Source organism: Mesoplodon mirus, assembly GCF_964341445.2.
Source record: "Mesoplodon mirus genome assembly, contig: SUPER_14_unloc_4, whole genome shotgun sequence".
In the NCBI taxonomy this organism is placed as follows: Eukaryota; Metazoa; Chordata; class Mammalia; order Artiodactyla; family Ziphiidae; genus Mesoplodon; species Mesoplodon mirus.
The window spans coordinates 533041-551600 of record NW_028295741.1 but is presented as its reverse complement, the minus strand read 5'-3'; the positions used below and the strand labels follow the sequence as shown (position 1 = coordinate 551600).

Genomic DNA, 18560 nt, shown 5'->3' with positions numbered 1-18560 from the left:
TAGCTCTAGTACCTGAAGTCCTGCTTGTTCTCAAGGCTGACCGTGGGGCTGGGTGCACTCAGTGAAGGAACCGTATACACTTAGTATTTCCTTGCTTGCTCACGCTTGCCCTCCTCTGATACACCCTCTGCAAGACTGATCTTCCCCTGAAACAACTTTCCCCCTGCTACTGTCATCTCAGGAACATTTGCTTCCCCTTCCTAGTGTCCCCCTAGAATGCCATTGCAGCCAATTCATAATTTGATAATCATGCTGCTTACCATATTCTCAGCAATTTCGGATAAATTTTATTCGCTTTATTCCATAGTCTTCACCCATCAATAATCTTCCTTAACTTCCCAGCTGCAGGTTAACCCATTTGGAATCATTTCTTTTTCTTTCTCTTCTTTGGCAAATCCTATCTATCTTTTAAGGTCTTTTTCTTGTCTCTCTACCATCCTGCCTTGCTGAACTTCTTTTTTTTCCGTTTAAGTAACCTTTCAATCTCCTTCCCCAGTTTCCTCATAAACATTGAGAGTTTATTCCTCACACGTTAGACAGCGGTTTATGAATGGCCAGGCATAATGGACTCAGAATGAGTTGGCACGCCCGAGGTACCTGTCTTGCTGGGGAGCCAGAGGTGAAGGGCTGGCTGCTGGACACATGTTTGCATGGAGTCAGGCTGAGTGGCCTCAGGGTGTTTGCCCTGCACTTGTGTGTGTTTCTCCCTAGTTGGTTTCCTTGTCCAGCCACCTGTGACCTCCCTCCATCCAGCCCAGGGAATCCTTCTCATCACAGGGGTAGGATGTTTGTCTCATTTTCCATCACATCCTTTCCCCAAAGTTTGGTTGTGAGTTGTTCCCATTCCAAAGACCTTTCCTCTTTGAAGAGAAAAGAGAAAATCTTGTCTCTCCTTTCCTCTCACTTCACTTCTGCTCTATTATCTCCTCCGTCCAGAATGGCCCACTGACTCACATGGGTGTAGATCCGAAGATGGCAAGAACTGCCAGCAATTCTGAGATAATAATATGGATGGATCAGGAAAACTTGAAAACCTTTATCCCGCCACATTAAAAAAAATTGCACTTCCAGTGTATTCAGAGTCTCAGTGTAGAAACACAAATGATAGAGAAATTGAATTACACTCAAGTTTTTCTTTCCTCCTTTCCTGATTTATTCTAATCCTCCAAGTTAACATGATGAACTCTTTGTTGTGTAAAGTTTCAGACATTTTCTACCCATGCACACTTTTCTTTTTTTCACATAAGAGTGTGAACTAGGTCACTTTCAACATGCTGTGATTCTGTGATTCACTGTCTCCCACCGAGTCATCCACTGATAAAGTCATCTGTTTCACGGAGAACTATTTCCAATAGCTAATAGCCAATGTCTGTGGAGTGCTTACTCTGTGTCGGTTTCTTGTAACTTCTTTACAGATCATTTGTACAGCGTACCCATGGACCAGGTACAATTATGACCCCCAAGTGACAGATAAGTGCAGATAAGTACAAATAAATACAGAGGCCAAGTGACTTGCCCAAGACGCTGGAGCAAATCAAAATCCATGCCTCTGTAATCATTTTGCTCTATTGCCTCTGTCTGGGAGGCTTGATGATTTGGCAACTAAAACCTTAAATATCATGTTCCATTTTTATATCTGTGACACAAGCGTGGGGCTGTGATACGGGGTAACTAACCTGACTACTTTTGAAAACCCTTATGCACCTGGATGAAAGTAAGCCAGGGACTGCAAGCCATAGATTTAAGGTTTCCTACCAACTTTTAAAAATAGCTTCTTGAATGCAATTTATGTAGTGTCAAGTCTAGGATGTAGCCCAAATAGTAACAGAAAAATGGAGATATGTAGGAAAATACTTAAAGTTGACAAGTATTGGGAGTGTAGTATTTTTGGGGCCAGCGTGTAGACCACAGGAAAACTTGCTGTTTCCATCCCAAAGGGAAGAGCCCTACGTTGCAACTGCCAAGGTCCCTGGGGCAGCAAGTGTGCTCACTGCTTAGTAAAGAAGCATCCTCAGTTTGATAGAATCATATGGGAGCCTTACATTTGGTTAGCAGTTCTACATTCTTGATGTAATAATATTTTCAGGGTGTGGGAGCGTATCAAGCTCTGAAAATACCCTTGGAGAGATCTGCTTATTAAGTTTGGCTATTTCAATCTCCCTACTACTTCTTTACTAAACACCAGGCGGTTTCCTTCACTTTTCAGAACCATGTTGTTTTTCCCTTGTCTAATGAACTTTGAAATACTTTTGGATGAGCTATTAAGTTTGGGGAAAAATAAACATCTCTTTAAAATAAGGAAGATAATAACAATGACAAGTAGAAAAATCTCTAAAACAGAGAATATCCTCCATTCTAGCCAATGACGGAGTGGAAGGTTCGTGCTCGCTGTCCAGGACGTAGAAATAAAAGCTGAGGAGGCGCTGAGGCGTCTCCTGGATCTCTATGAGCCTCCATCATTTCTGCTGAGTAGGGTGGACAGATAAAATATAGGCTGTTTAGTTAAATATGAATGTTTGAAAAACAACGAGTACATTTTGAAGATAAGTATGCCCCAAATAGTTCATAGGATCTACTTATACTAAAAATAATGACTTATTATTCATGTGAAGTTCAAGGTTAACTGGGTATCCTGTATTTTTATGTACTAAATCTGACAGCCCTACTGATGATCCACAATGGAGGCAGTTGAGGAGCGGTACATGCTGGCTCTCGGACAGTCAGAAATGGCTTCAGCAGATCCAGGTACAGTATGAAATTCTTTTTGGATGTAGCTCAGAAGCCATGGCCAGCCCTTGACTGCAAGTACTGCCTCGGGTTTCCCTGAGGTGGGGTAAACCTTCCTCTTAATGGCCTTTTGGTAAGTCTGGAAGACCATATCCAAGGGGAGCCCCAAAGTCAGTTTCATCCTCACAACCATGTTTCCAATTCCTGGAATTGGCTGCATGTGACTCACAAGAGCTGAGGAGGTTTGTGGAAATTGGGAGTGTCATAGCTTGAACCCTTTGTAGGTAAAGTTTTGCTGTTGTGAGAGTTTTATCAGGAGCAATGTGAAAGACTCCATGTCCCCAGGTAGATAGAAATAATCCTGTTCTACCTGTGTGTATGTGACAAGTCTCTAATAGTTCAGAGAGCAAGTATCTGGTCTTAGAAAGACTGATCCAAGCTTGGATGTTTCTGGTGACAAGGCAAGGTCCTGAGTTTCAAGTTCACCTTTTATGGTTGAGGAGACAATAAGGTGGTCAGAAGGGAAATCATGGAGGAGACCTTGGCTTCATCCATCGTGTAGGCTTGTATATGTGGTTCTATGTAGATCGTGTTTCAAAGGTGGAGCTTGTTTACAACTATGAACATTCTCCGATGTGCTTTTTGGACCTTCATTCCCAGAGCAAGAGCAGTGCCGAGGCTCTAGAAATGCCATGGATATTCTGAGCTGTCAGTGGCATTTCCCCGGTACTGTTCCCTTGGTGCCGCTCCTTGAAATGTCCAAAGGGATTATCATGTGTCTTGTGGCGGGTCCTAGCATTGTGAAAGGAAGCTGCTGCACCTGGCTCAGAGGATTTCGGATGTGGTGGGAGGAGGAGTAGTACTACGACTATAAATTGTATCACAGCCTATCTATTCCATCTTGAGAGTGGGGTTGGGGGGTTATGAAGGGGGGCTTTTATTGTACTTTTATACATTGTACCCTTGAAACTAATTCAATTTTTAAAAATTAATTAATTTATTTGGGGCTGCATTGGGTCTTTGTTGCTGCTAGCGGGCGTTCTCTAGTTGCAGTGAGCGGGGGCTCCTCTTGGCTGTGGTGCACGGGCTTCTCATTGCAGTGGCTTCTCTTGTTCCGGATCATGGGCTCTAGGCACGCAGGCTTCCGTAGTTGTGGCACGTGGGCTCCGTAGATGTGGCACAGGCTCTAGAGCGCAGGCTCAGTAGTTGTGGCGCGTGGGCTTAGTTACTCCGTGGCACGTGGGATCTTCCCAGAACAGGGCTCGAACCCATGTCCCGTGCATTCGCAGGCATATTCTTAACCACTGCTCCACCAGGGAAGCCCGATAATTCAGTTTTTTATAAAGAGAAGATTCCTAATATTATTCCAAAATTTTTAAAATATGTAGTTGGATAACACTATGAAAAATTAACTGATATATTCTTTTATTATTTCTCTTTGCCCCCTGGATCTTTTTCCCCATCCAGTCAGCTAGGCACTGTGAGTTCACTGCATTAGGAAGGTAAAGACTCAGCAGAAATGAGGGAGAAAAACAGAAAAGTCTCAGCTTTGGAATGTTCACAACGGAGGCCACAGTAGAACAGGTGAGAATTCTGTGAACCAAAAATAAATGTCGTCTCAAATGCAAAAAAGTATTCTCTGCACTGGGAGGCAGGAGAGGGAGGGAGGGAAGGACTGAAGGAGAGAGATCAGTGTGGCCAGGGACATGGAGACTGTGCTTGAGGACGATATGCCCAGGAAGAGAATCAGAATCTGGAGAAGATTCAGCCTGCACGTGATCATTGCCTCCAGCCAGCACCCTCATCTCAGACGTTGGGAAATTCAGAGAGAGAGTGGGAGTACGTCAGGAGGGCCACGCGCATAGTCTGTGTGGCAGGGGTTGTGGCCGTTCCCTATTTGTGAGGAGTCCCCAGCAATTTGCAGGCCTCTTCTGGAAAATGCTGGCGGACGTCTCTAGTGCTTATGTGAAAGCTTGTTCACAAACCTTGAAAGATACAGATGTAGATGACAGATAGATGCATAGATAGAAAAATGTCCTTAAATAAAAGCTCCAGGAAAGGTTTGGAAAATGCCCTTTATTGCATAGGACGCTTCTATTGTCATATGATGTTAGACTGAGTGCCGGTCCCTTCATCCTCCTTCAGACCACGGCATTCTGTCTGCTACTCTCCCGAGGGTCCTTTCTTCTCCCTGGAAGGGATAAAACAAATGAGGTAGGACAGGAAGAGACAAGAAGCACTCCAAGCTCTGCTGGTCAGGGTTACCCTCCAGCATTGCCTTAATGCTCAGAGCCACACACACCACAGTGAGCTTGGCTCCAGATCAACTACCACGCAACGAAGGTTCTGGAACATTTCCATATCTCGGGGGACCTCATTTCCACGTGACTCTCTTTCATATTCCCCTTTGTCACAGAAGGCTCGGTCCAGTGGTCAGGGTGAGATCTCGGCTCAGGCCCAAGGCTCTCAGACCTCAAAGTTCTGGTCCTGCAAGGGCCCCTGTCCTCTCTTGAGACCACTCCTGGCTCTCTCTGCCGAGAAGGAGCTGCTGGCAGTACGTCCTCTAAGAGTTGAGGTCCATCGTGCAGACCCTGAGGAAACTCCTAGGAAAAGGCTCCACCTTCTTGTTTACGTCAACAGAGGTCAATGCCTTTGTTAGTGCTGGGTGTGTCCCATTTGATGCAACTGCAGAGCCATTAGGTAAACCAGCACATGTGTGCGGCCCCTTCCCTTAGACTCCTCTGGGCCCTCGTGACATAGGCTCAGAAGACTGCCAGCCTCAAGCCTTACCTCTTCCAAGGGACGGCCACACCGTCCTCCAGGATCTTCTGTCCCATGAATCTCAGTTGCTGTTTGGAACTCAAAGGAGAGAAAAGACCCTGCCTGCGGGGTCTCTTTGGGCTGGGGCCTTCCCCCGTGGGCTGCTCTCCCTCATTCTCCTTTTCTTCTTGCTTCTCTTCCTCCTCCTCCTCCTCCTCCTCAGGTGTGCTCTCGGATTCCACATTGCCCATCCACTGGGCCATGTTGAGATGAAAGACACGGCAGCTGAAGCCCTGCAGGACGCCGCCCTTCACGTGCTGCTGGAGGATCTCCAAGGTGGGGAAGACCCGGCAGCAGGCCATGCACCTGAAGCCGTTCTCCATGGTCACCATCCAGTCCGGTGTCTTGGCCCTGGGTCTCTCCTCGACGGCAGGTGACCCTGATGGGCTGCCTGGCTCTGCCCTTTCCTCATACTCTTTCTCCTCCCCAGTGGGCTCACTGTCAGACAGGAGGCTTTCGGTGAACACATCAGAGGGGCAAGTGCCTACTGTGCACGCATCCTCAGGAAGGGTCACTTCTTCTATCGTCAGCTGCTTTTCAGGCAACTCCAAGGGTTTCTTTGTCTTCCAGGAGACAGCGACACCCTTGTTCACTTGTACCTGCATGTAGTATATTTTCATGCCCCTTTCCTCTTTGTCTGGGTGCAGATAGTCCTTACAGGGTGAAGAGAGTGAGGAGGAGACACAGTGTGATGGGGGAGCGGTCTCCCCTTCTTCCTGAACCTGGGCTAGGTGTGCTGTAGGCCAGGCAGTGTCTCGAAATCTCTGCATTGCTGAAAAAGGAAATTAAAACCATAATAACATGCATGGGCCGTGCCGGAAGCTGAGGGAGCAGGTGTGGTAGACGAGAGAGGGACATTTGCATGACGTAGCTATGTCGTGAGCTTGGTGTCTGTTGGCCATAGGATGGAGCGGTGTATCTGGTGTCATCTGTGGGCTTTTCATGTGCGTGGGGGGGATACTGGAGCGGTGTCTGTATACAGGGGTGTGGAGTATGGTGGTGAGGGCTGTGGTATGTGAGGGATGCGGCTGGATGCGTGTATGACAAGGAGTGTGATTTTGGTAATATCGGTGGTGCATTACATGTGGAATGGGGCTGTGGTGCTTGGGGTTTATGTGTGCTCTGAGAAGGGCTGTGCCTGGAGGGCAGATGTATGTGTGAGCTGTGTGGACCTGAGCTGGATGGTCCTGCTCTCAGTCTGGAGGTGTATGATGCAGAACTCTGTCCTTCTCTGGAAGCAAAGGCAAAGACAAAGCCTACATTTTCCTCTGAAGATGCTTAATCTGGTCCCTCTTCCCTCCACCTCAAGCCCAGACATTTCCGGACCCTGCTCCTTGACTTCCCCACCATGGTAGTAGCAGTATTCACACCGCCCCCCCAGACTCAGCTGGCATCCACGCCCTCGGAACAGCTCAGCCATCCTGCACAGGCTCCTCCACAGAGCCCTCATCACCTCTGATGACCCTGGATTTCCTCTCAGCCTCCCTGGGATCTGTGTGCCTCCTGCCTCACAGCCAAGCACCCCCTCACCTGAGGAGCCCCGCGCCCTTACCAGCGTAGCTGAGCTTGCGCGGAGTAGAAGTACAGAAGAAGTATTTAGGGGCAGAGGAGACCTCCACTGCCCCTGGGCTGCAGCCTTGGGCCACCACAGTGGATCCAAGCCGAGGGGGATCCTCTTGTGACTTCGAGATTCCTGAGGGAGGAATGAAAGGCTCAGGGTGGGTTCATCAGTCCTCTGTCCACAAATATTTACTGAGTGTGTGGCACGTGTCAGGTGCAGTGAATACACACAGTTGAGAGTGTGGTTCCCAGTGGATCCTCCAGGATTTAATTCCAATCAATACTTATTCTCTCACTGTCTAGTTGGTAATGTAGGCCTCGGTGGTGACTGTGAGTGTGTGGGAAGAGTGAGTGATGTGTATCAGTTAAGTCTGTGGTAAGTGTGGGGTTGGCATGGGGAGCACAGTGCAGATGTGTCTATCTGTGTCTGTGGCCTTTGTGTGCATGGTTTCTGTTCACAAGTCAGGAATTCTGGGACATGTAACGTTTCCTCATTACATGGTGTGGCTTGTATTTATGGTGCGTGTTCATTCATTCATTCACCAAGATTCAGTAAGCAGCTACTCCTGTGTATCCGGCACTCTTCCATTGTTGTAGTCTTTGGTAACGCTGCACATTCTAGTAGGGGAAGACACACACTAAACAAAACTACAATAAATATATAATACATCAGCTGGTGGTAAGTATATAAGGGTTGCCAGACTTAGCGAACAAGAATACAAGGCACCCAGTTAAATTTCAGTTTCAGATAAACCCAGAATAATTTTTTAGTGTAAGTATTCCCATGCAGTATTTGTTCTTACTTAGTTTTAGTGTAAGTATGGCCCATACAATATTTGGGACATACTGATACTGAAAAATTACTTGTTGTTTATCTGGAATTCAAATTGAACTGGATAGCCCATATTTTCTCTGGCAATCCTGACATGGGTTACTGAGACTGTGGTTTACTGTGGTTTGTACAAAGCGGGTCTGGCATTACTCAAGAATGTGTTACAAGTGTGGTGTGTATGACACGTGACTGGTTCTTACAGAGGTATTTAGCGATGGCTGAAGTTAGCTGTGTTTGTGTGAGAGTTGTGGAGATACATATATATATATATATATATATATATATAGTGTGTGTGTGTCTGTGTGTCCTATATATATAGTGTGAGTGTCTATATACATATCTCATCTCCAGCGTTTGGTGTTGGAGGAGAGGATTGTGATACAGGTGGGTTGTATGAGAACGTAGTACAGGAGGGATGCGTGTATATACCTCCATGTGCTGTGTGTGGTTTAATAAGGAAGTTATATGTGGGGTGTGTGATATTTTTGCTGCATCAGAGTGTACATGGGTGTATGAGTTACTGTCTCATAAAACACCCCTAACAAGAATTCTGTATACACTCTTACGTACACCGAGTGTCAGCCAGGTCCAGGCAGGGTGACAAGAACTTTACCACGCAGACTTTATATCTGGTAAGCACTCTAACCCCATTCATCTCGCTCTTCTCTGCACTACCACACACACACACACACACACACACACACACACACACTCACACACCCACACACACACAGGAACATAGAGCAAAATATTCTGAATGGTCAGGGGCAGTCATTGCCTTCCCCAGCCTGTCCCAGCCACTGCCTGGAAATCTGCCTGCTGTCTAGAGCTCCATTCCCAGGGCCCATCCTACAGTCTCCAGGGCCCTGGGCCTGGTAGGAGCTACTGGGCTCTAATCTGGGGCAGAGGCCTCTAGCTGGAGCTCTGGGGTGACCACCCCTCTCCCAGGGCAAGCTACTCGCCTACATTTAATGCACGCAGGCACCACGTGGCCCGTGGCTCTCAGAGCTCCCCGCAGGACCCTGAGGCCATTTCTCACCCCCGCTCACGTGGTCTCAGTCTCTGGAAAACCCTTCCCTTCCCTTGATCTCCTTTGGGAAATTCTTCCTGTTGAAGGAATAAATCCTCCTTGCTTTCAATATGACACCATCCCTAGACAAACAATCTTCTTTCAAAGTGCATTCCACTTGTCAAGATATTTTTCAACAGGGCCTTCAACTCATGGGGCTTCTCTTTCCACTTTGGTAAAAGAGGCCAAGCAACTCATGGGTCTCTCTCAGCATCCTTGCATCCTTCACATCCCCCACCTCATGACCCCAGGGAAAGATCCAAGAGAATAAGAGAGAAATCGGGGACTGAGAAAAGCTGCACCTCTAGGTCTGTGCAAGCAGGATGCAGCCTGCTGTGAGTCCGACAAAGCTCCAGGCCCGGCTGCCCCAGGAGAGAGTCCTCAGACCAGCGGAGCTGACCTCCCAACTCCCAGGGGGCATCTGGCCGTTCTGTGCCGTCTCACACCACAGGGGCCCTCCAGATAGATACGGCAGCATCAGTGAGACAAGGTCTCTCGCTCCCTGCTTCACAGGTGACACGTTCTCAGTCCCCCGCTTCCTAGAGAAGCTTCAGTTTGGCAGAAACCCATGTGCCCCAGACAAGTTGCCCCCCACATACCTCCTCCGTTCTCGGCAGTTTCCTGGGACTCTTCATTTTCCAGATGTTTCCTCTTTTGTCGCCGTTCCATCGTACCAACTAGAAATCTCCCTTAGAAGATGCCTCAAGAGATGTCCAACTCCTCCTCTTACCTACAGGTTGGCCCTTCTTGGCTCTTGGGCAATCCGTTGAAATGATTCAATACAAACAAAAATAGTCAAGTCTCCTAAATGGCTGAAAAACTTGTACCACTTAGTGAACCAGCAGTACTGCCTAGTGCTCACCAGGGCTGTTATGTTTGCAGGGTTGCCAGGCGCACAGCGGAATTCTGTGACCTCAGTGCTGACATCAGTGCATTCGATGGACCTAGGGTGAGCACAGTGTCTGCAGTAGCACAGGCCCCATTTTCAAGAACAATTCCTTTTTCCCAGCCGATGCTTTCCCGTGAAAGGGAAAGGTTCCTACCATATCTATTATAAATTGTATCATACCATGTCTATTATAAAATTCACATTTTGATTGGACATCTTTTAATGTCTTTTCTAGAGAGATTTAATATGAATATTTTAAATGGTCTCCAGTTTCCCTGTGGATTATTGACATTTTAAACTCTGCACTTCAATTTTCCCTCAATACGTGTAATTTTGTCACAGCTATTTCTGTACTTAAAGATGAGGAACTATATAATTGATTTCTTCATTTTTTCCCCATCTCTCTCCAAGGTACTGCATTTGATTGTGTCTTGCGACTGAGTGAAAAATGCTAGTCCTTGAGTCAGGACATTGGGCCCTTTAGCAAGTAACTCAACCTATCTGGGCTTCAGCTTCTGTATGTGCGATCAAGAGGCTTGGACTAGCTGACTTTTCAAATGCTGTGTTTCTTTGATTCACTCTCACTTACTGATCTGCTCCTTAAGAAGAGGGTCTGTTCTCATAAAGTAACAACAGTCTTTTCCTAACCTTGGGTTGGGCGGAGTTTAACTGTTCGTACTCAGTTTGTTAGTTATATTGCCTTCTACGTATGCTTAGCTCTAAATAATTTATATGGCTCTTGTGACTATTTTTAGATCTTCTTTTTTTCTTATTTTCTTTTACAGTTTCTAATTTGTTATCGCCAGTGTAGAGGAGCCTGATTGATTTTTAAAATTTATTGATCTTGTATGTGTGTGCCTTGTTGAACCGTCTTATTAGTTCCTGCTAGTTTATCTGTGGGTTCTTTTGGGTCTCCTAGATAAATGAGCATATTAAATGTAAATAGTGTGTTCTTTGGATAAAGTTTATTTTCTTGCATCTATATATATAGAAGCAATATGTTGAATTGATTTAAATATTTAAATACTTACATACCTGTTATCACAATCTAACGTTCTTTATCTTATTTTCTTTCAATCAATATTATGTTTTCAAGATTTATCCATGTGAATCCATATAGATCTAGGTCTTTGATTTTTGACTGTTTGATATTATTTCATCACATGCATATAGCATCATTTATTTTCCATTCAAGCATTATTGGACAATTGGATTGTTTCCCTCCCTTCTCTAGAACAAACAACATTTCCTAGAATATCCCTGAAGGTGTCTGAGAGTCGAGAAGGGCCAGGCTGCCCGAAGGATTGCTACTTGCTTTTAGCCACCTTCCAACAGGCCGTCTCCAGCCAGCAATTTGAAGCACAGCTGAAATGAGAACTGCCCCAAATGTGAAGATCTTAGGAGCTTCCTAGAAGGTGGGAGGTTAATGATAGGCATCCTGCTGGGATCCCAGGGGAGTCTGAGCTGGCCTGAAGCTCATCTTCCTCCTCCACCTCTCAAGAGAAATATGGAGGAAAGAAGACTTCAAAAACTGTGAGCAGGCAGAGGGAGGGATATTGGGGGCCGAAGCTGTAACTGAGGTCTTGGAGTGGGCTGTGAGCACGCAGAGCCTCTAGAGAGCCAGGCTCTGCCTTTTGAGAACTTCTCCCCTAAGGCTGCTCATAATTCACGTGATACCGGCCATATAGAGCCGACTTGGCCCACACTGTCACAGAAAGCCTTATCAGAATCTCTTCTTCTTCATACACTCTTGTGTCTGTTACTTGGTTATTGCCTTTGGTACTCCACTGATGTGAACCACAGTCGCCAGGGGATGGAGGACACTAGTGACCCATCTTGCTCTGTGGCCTCAGTCCACAGCTGGAGGGTAAGGGAAGAGGCCAAATGAAGGTTAAGAAGGAAAGATGGAGTTTGAAGAGAAGACCTGAGTTAAGGGTGTCTTCTCAAGTCTTGATGACTGAAATGTAGCTCTAGTACCTGAAGTCCTGCTTGTTCTCAAGGCTGACCGCGGGGCTGGGTGCACTCAGTGAAGGAACCGTATACACTTAGTATTTCCTTGCTTGCTCACGCTTGCCCTCCTCTGATACACCCTCTGCAAGACTGATCTTCCCCTGAAACAACTTTCCCCCTGCTACTGTCATCTCAGGAACATTTGCTTCCCCTTCCTAGTGTCCCCCTAGAATGCCATTGCAGCCAATTCATAATTTGATAATCATGCTGCTTACCATATTCTCAGCAATTTCGGATAAATTTTATTCACTTTATTCCATAGTCTTCACCCATCAATAATCTTCCTTAACTTCCCAGCTGCAGGTTAACCCATTTGGAATCATTTCTTTTTCTTTCTCTTCTTTGGCAAATCCTTTCTATCTTTTAAGGTCTTTTTCTTGTCTCTCTACCATCCTGCCTTGCTGAACTTCTTTTTTTTCCGTTTAAGTAACCTTTCAATCTCCTTCCCCAGTTTCCTCATAAACATTGAGAGTTTATTCCTCACACGTTAGACAGCGGTTTATGAATGGCCAGGCATAATGGACTCAGAATGAGTTGGCACGCCCGAGGTACCTGTCTTGCTGGGGAGCCAGAGGTGAAGGGCTGGCTGCTGGACACATGTTTGCATGGAGTCAGGCTGAGTGGCCTCAGGGTGTTTGCCCTGCACTTGTGTGTTTTTCTCCCTAGTTGGTTTCCTTGTCCAGCCACCTGTGACCTCCCTCCATCCAGCCCAGGGAATCCTTCTCATCACAGGGGTAGGATGTTTGTCTCATTTTCCATCACATCCTTTCCCCAAAGTTTGGTTGTGAGTTGTTCCCATTCCAAAGACCTTTCCTCTTTGAAGAGAAAAGAGAAAATCTTGTCTCTCCTTTCCTCTCACTTCACTTCTGCTCTATTATCTCCTCCGTCCAGAATGGCCCACTGACTCACATGGGTGTAGATCCGAAGATGGCAAGAACTGCCAGCAATTCTGAGATAATAATATGGATGGATCAGGAAAACTTGAAAACCTTTATCCCGCCACATTAAAAAAAATTGCACTTCCAGTGTATTCAGAGTCTCAGTGTAGAAACACAAATGATAGAGAAATTGAATTACACTCAAGTTTTTCTTTCCGCCTTTCCTGATTTATTCTAATCCTCCAAGTTAACATGATGAACTCTTTGTTGTGTAAAGTTTCAGACATTTTCTACCCATGCACACTTTTCTTTTTTTCACATAAGAGTGTGAACTAGGTCACTTTCAACATGCTGTGATTCTGTGATTCACTGTCTCCCACCGAGTCATCCACTGATAAAGTCATCTGTTTCACGGAGAACTATTTCCAATAGCTAATAGCCAATGTCTGTGGAGTGCTTACTCTGTGTCGGTTTCTTGTAACTACTTTACAGATCATTTGTACAGCGTACCCATGGACCAGGTACAATTATGACCCCCAAGTGACAGATAAGTGCAGATAAGTACAAATAAATACAGAGGCCAAGTGACTTGCCCAAGACGCTGGAGCAAATCAAAATCCATGCCTCTGTAATCATTTTGCTCTATTGCCTCTGTCTGGGAGGCTTGATGATTTGGCAACTAAAACCTTAAATATCATGTTCCATTTTTATATCTGTGACACAAGCGTGGGGCTGTGATACGGGGTAACTAACCTGACTACTGTTGAAAACCCTTATGCACCTGGATGAAAGTAAGCCAGGGACTGCAAGCCATAGATTTAAGGTTTCCTACCAACTTTTAAAAATAGCTTCTTGAATGCAATTTATGTAGTGTCAAGTCTAGGATGTAGCCCAAATAGTAACAGAAAAATGGAGATATGTAGGAAAATACTTAAAGTTGACAAGTATTGGGAGTGTAGTATTTTTGGGGCCAGCGTGTAGACCACAGGAAAACTTGCTGTTTCCATCCCAAAGGGAAGAGCCCTACGTTGCAACTGCCAAGGTCCCTGGGGCAGCAAGTGTGCTCACTGCTTAGTAAAGAAGCATCCTCAGTTTGATAGAATCATATGGGAGCCTTACATTTGGTTAGCAGTTCTACATTCTTGATGTAATAATATTTTCAGGGTGTGGGAGCGTATCAAGCTCTGAAAATACCCTTGGAGAGATCTGCTTATTAAGTTTGGCTATTTCAATCTCCCTACTACTTCTTTACTAAACACCAGGCGGTTTCCTTCACTTTTCAGAACCATGTTGTTTTTCCCTTGTCTAATGAACTTTGAAATACTTTTGGATGAGCTATTAAGTTTGGGGAAAAATAAACATCTCTTTAAAATAAGGAAGATAATAACAATGACAAGTAGAAAAATCTCTAAAACAGAGAATATCCTGCATTCTAGCCAATGACGGAGTGGAAGGTTCGTGCTCGCTGTCCAGGACGTAGAAATAAAAGCTGAGGAGGCGCTGAGGCGTCTCTTGGATCTCTATGAGCCTCCATCATTTCTGCTGAGTAGGGTGGACAGATAAAATATAGGCTGTTTAGTTAAATATGAATGTTTGAAAAACAACGAGTACATTTTGAAGATAAGTATGCCCCAAATAGTTCATAGGATCTACTTATACTAAAAATAATGACTTATTATTCATGTGAAGTTCAAGGTTAACTGGGTATCCTGTATTTTTATGTACTAAATCTGACAGCCCTACTGATGATCCACAATGGAGGCAGTTGAGGAGCGGTACATGCTGGCTCTCGGACAGTCAGAAATGGCTTCAGCAGATCCAGGTACAGTATGAAATTCTTTTTGGATGTAGCTCAGAAGCCATGGCCAGCCCTTGACTGCAAGTACTGCCTCGGGTTTCCCTGAGGTGGGGTAAACCTTCCTCTTAATGGCCTTTTGGTAAGTCTGGAAGACCATATCCAAGGGGAGCCCCAAAGTCAGTTTCATCCTCACAACCATGTTTCCAATTCCTGGAATTGGCTGCATGTGACTCACAAGAGCTGAGGAGGTTTGTGGAAATTGGGAGTGTCATAGCTTGAACCCTTTGTAGGTAAAGTTTTGCTGTTGTGAGAGTTTTATCAGGAGCAATGTGAAAGACTCCATGTCCCCAGGTAGATAGAAATAATCCTGTTCTACCTGTGTGTATGTGACAAGTCTCTAATAGTTCAGAGAGCAAGTATCTGGTCTTAGAAAGACTGATCCAAGCTTGGATGTTTCTGGTGACAAGGCAAGGTCCTGAGTTTCAAGTTCACCTTTTATGGTTGAGGAGACAATAAGGTGGTCAGAAGGGAAATCATGGAGGAGACCTTGGCTTCATCCATCGTGTAGGCTTGTATATGTGGTTCTATGTAGATCGTGTTTCAAAGGTGGAGCTTGTTTACAACTATGAACATTCTCCGATGTGCTTTTTGGACCTTCATTCCCAGAGCAAGAGCAGTGCCGAGGCTCTAGAAATGCCATGGATATTCTGAGCTGTCAGTGGCATTTCCCCGGTACTGTTCCCTTGGTGCCGCTCCTTGAAATGTCCAAAGGGATTATCATGTGTCTTGTGGCGGGTCCTAGCATTGTGAAAGGAAGCTGCTGCACCTGGCTCAGAGGATTTCGGATGTGGTGGGAGGAGGAGTAGTACTACGACTATAAATTGTATCACAGCATATCTATTCCATCTTGAGAGTGGGGTTGGGGGGTTATGAAGGGGGGCTTTTATTGTACTTTTATACATTGTACCCTTGAAACTAATTCAATTTTTTAAAATTAATTAATTTATTTGGGGCTGCATTGGGTCTTTGTTGCTGCTAGCGGGCGTTCTCTAGTTGCAGTGAGCGGGGGATCCTCTTGGCTGTGGTGCACGGGCTTCTCATTGCAGTGGCTTCTCTTGTTCCGGATCATGGGCTCTAGGCACGCAGGCTTCCGTAGTTGTGGCACGTGGGCTCGGTAGATGTGGCACAGGCTCTAGAGCGCAGGCTCAGTAGTTGTGGCGCGCGGGCTTAGTTACTCCGTGGCACGTGGGATCTTCCCAGACCAGGGCTCGAACCCATGTCCCGTGCATTCGCAGGCATATTCTTAACCACTGCTCCACCAGGGAAGCCCGATAATTCAGTTTTTTATAAAGAGAAGATTCCTAATATTATTCCAAAATTTTTAAAATATGTAGTTGGATAACACTATGAAAAATTAACTGATATATTCTTTTATTATTTCTCTTTGCCCCCTGGATCTTTTTCCCCATCCAGTCAGCTAGGCACTGTGAGTTCACTGCATTAGGAAGGTAAAGACTCAGCAGAAATGAGGGAGAAAAACAGAAAAGTCTCAGCTTTGGAATGTTCACAACGGAGGCCACAGTAGAACAGGTGAGAATTCTGTGAACCAAAAATAAATGTCGTCTCAAATGCAAAAAAGTATTCTCTGCACTGGGAGGCAGGAGAGGGAGGGAGGGAAGGACTGAAGGAGAGAGATCAGTGTGGCCAGGGACATGGAGACTGTGCTTGAGGACGATATGCCCAGGAAGAGAATCAGAATCTGGAGAAGATTCAGCCTGCACGTGATCATTGCCTCCAGCCAGCACCCTCATCTCAGACGTTGGGAAATTCAGAGAGAGAGTGGGAGTACGTCAGGAGGGCCACGCGCATAGTCTGTGTGGCAGGGGTTGTGGCCGTTCCCTATTTGTGAGGAGTCCCCAGCAATTTGCAGGCCTCTTCTGGAAAATGCTGGCGGACGTCTCTAGTGCTTATGTGAAAGCTTGTTCACAAACCTTGAAAGATACAGATGTAGATGACAGATAGATGCATAGATAGAAAAATGTCCTTAAATAAAAGCTCCAGGAAAGGTTTGGAAAATGCCCTTTATTGCATAGGACGCTTCTATTGTCATATGATGTTAGACTGAGTGCCGGTCCCTTCATCCTCCTTCAGACCACGGCATTCTGTCTGCTACTCTCCCGAGGGTCCTTTCTTCTCCCTGGAAGGGATAAAACAAATGAGGTAGGACAGGAAGAGACAAGAAGCACTCCAAGCTCTGCTGGTCAGGGTTACCCTCCAGCATTGCCTTAATGCTCAGAGCCACACACACCACAGTGAGCTTGGCTCCAGATCAACTACCACGCAACGAAGGTTCTGGAACATTTCCATATCTCGGGGGACCTCATTTCCACGTGACTCTCTTTCATATTCCCCTTTGTCACAGAAGGCTCGGTCCAGTGGTCAGGGTGAGATCTCGGCTCAGGCCCAAGGCTCTCAGACCTCAAAGTTCTGGTCCTGCAAGGGCCCCTGTCCTCTCTTGAGACCACTCCTGGCTCTCTCTGCCGAGAAGGAGCTGCTGGCAGTACGTCCTCTAAGAGTTGAGGTCCATCGTGCAGACCCTGAGAAAACTCCTAGGAAAAGGCTCCACCTTCTTGTTTACGTCAACAGAGGTCAATGCCTTTGTTAGTGCTGGGTGTGTCCCATTTGATGCAACTGCAGAGCCATTAGGTAAACCAGCACATGTGTGCGGCCCCTTCCCTTAGACTCCTCTGGGCCCTCGTGACATAGGCTCAGAAGACTGCCAGCCTCAAGCCTTACCTCTTCCAAGGGACGGCCACACCGTCCTCCAGGATCTTCTGTCCCATGAATCTCAGTTGCTGTTTGGAACTCAAAGGAGAGAAAAGACCCTGCCTGCGGGGTCTCTTTGGGCTGGGGCCTTCCCCCGTGGGCTGCTCTCCCTCATTCTCCTTTTCTTCTTGCTTCTCTTCCTCCTCCTCCTCCTCCTCCTCAGGTGTGCTCTCGGATTCCACATTGCCCATCCACTGGGCCATGTTGAGATGAAAGACACGGCAGCTGAAGCCCTGCAGGACGCCGCCCTTCACGTGCTGCTGGAGGATCTCCAAGGTGGGGAAGACCCGGCAGCAGGCCATGCACCTGAAGCCGTTCTCCATGGTCACCATCCAGTCCGGTGTCTTGGCCCTGGGTCTCTCCTCGACGGCAGGTGACCCTGATGGGCTGCCTGGCTCTGCCCTTTCCTCATACTCTTTCTCCTCCCCAGTGGGCTCACTGTCAGACAGGAGGCTTTCGGTGAACACATCAGAGGGGCAAGTGCCTACTGTGCACGCATCCTCAGGAAGGGTCACTTCTTCTATCGTCAGCTGCTTTTCAGGCAACTCCAAGGGTTTCTTTGTCTTCCAGGAGACAGCGACACCCTTGTTCACTTGTACCTGCATGTAGTATATTTTCATGCCCCTTTCCTCTTTGTCTGGGTGCAGATAGTCCTTACAGGGTGAAGAGAGTGAGGAGGAGACACAGTGTGATGGGGGAGCGGTCTCCCCTTCTTCCTGAACCTGGGCTAGGGGTGCTGTAGGCCAGGCAGTGTCTCGAAATCTCCGCATTGCTGAAAAAGGAAATTAAAACCATAATAACATGCATGGGCCGTGCCGGAAGCTGAGGGAGCAGGTGTGGTAGACGAGAGAGGGACATTTGCATGACGTAGCTATGTCGTGAGCTTGGTGTCTGTTGGCCGTAGGATGGAGCGGTGTATCTGGTGTCATCTGTGGGCTTTTCATGTGCGTGGGGGGGATACTGGAGCAGTGTCTGTATACAGGGGTGTGGAGTATGGTGGTGAGGGCTGTGGTATGTGAGGGATGCGGCTGGATGCGTGTATGACAAGGAGTGTGATTTTGGTAATATCGGTGGTGCATTACATGTGGAATGGGGCTGTGGTGCTTGGGGTTTATGTGTGCTCTGAGAAGGGCTGTGCCTGGAGGGCAGAT

The 18560-nt window shown here is 46.6% G+C and overlaps 1 protein-coding gene across 1 annotated transcript in view; it reads right to left on the bottom strand.

The window, feature by feature from the left end:
- The window catches only part of LOC309816154 (uncharacterized protein), a gene marked incomplete at both ends in the record, with an annotated part of 59342 nt that extends 41274 nt beyond the window's left edge, over positions 1-18068 (bottom strand). Inside the window, 2 exons of the mRNA XM_082646811.1 lie at positions 5636-6283; positions 17498-18068. Of these exons, the coding sequence (XP_082502937.1) occupies positions 5636-6283; positions 17498-18068 (1219 nt within the window). The remainder of the gene's footprint in view (positions 1-5635; positions 6284-17497) is intronic.
- Positions 18069-18560: the final 492 nt, after the last annotated feature.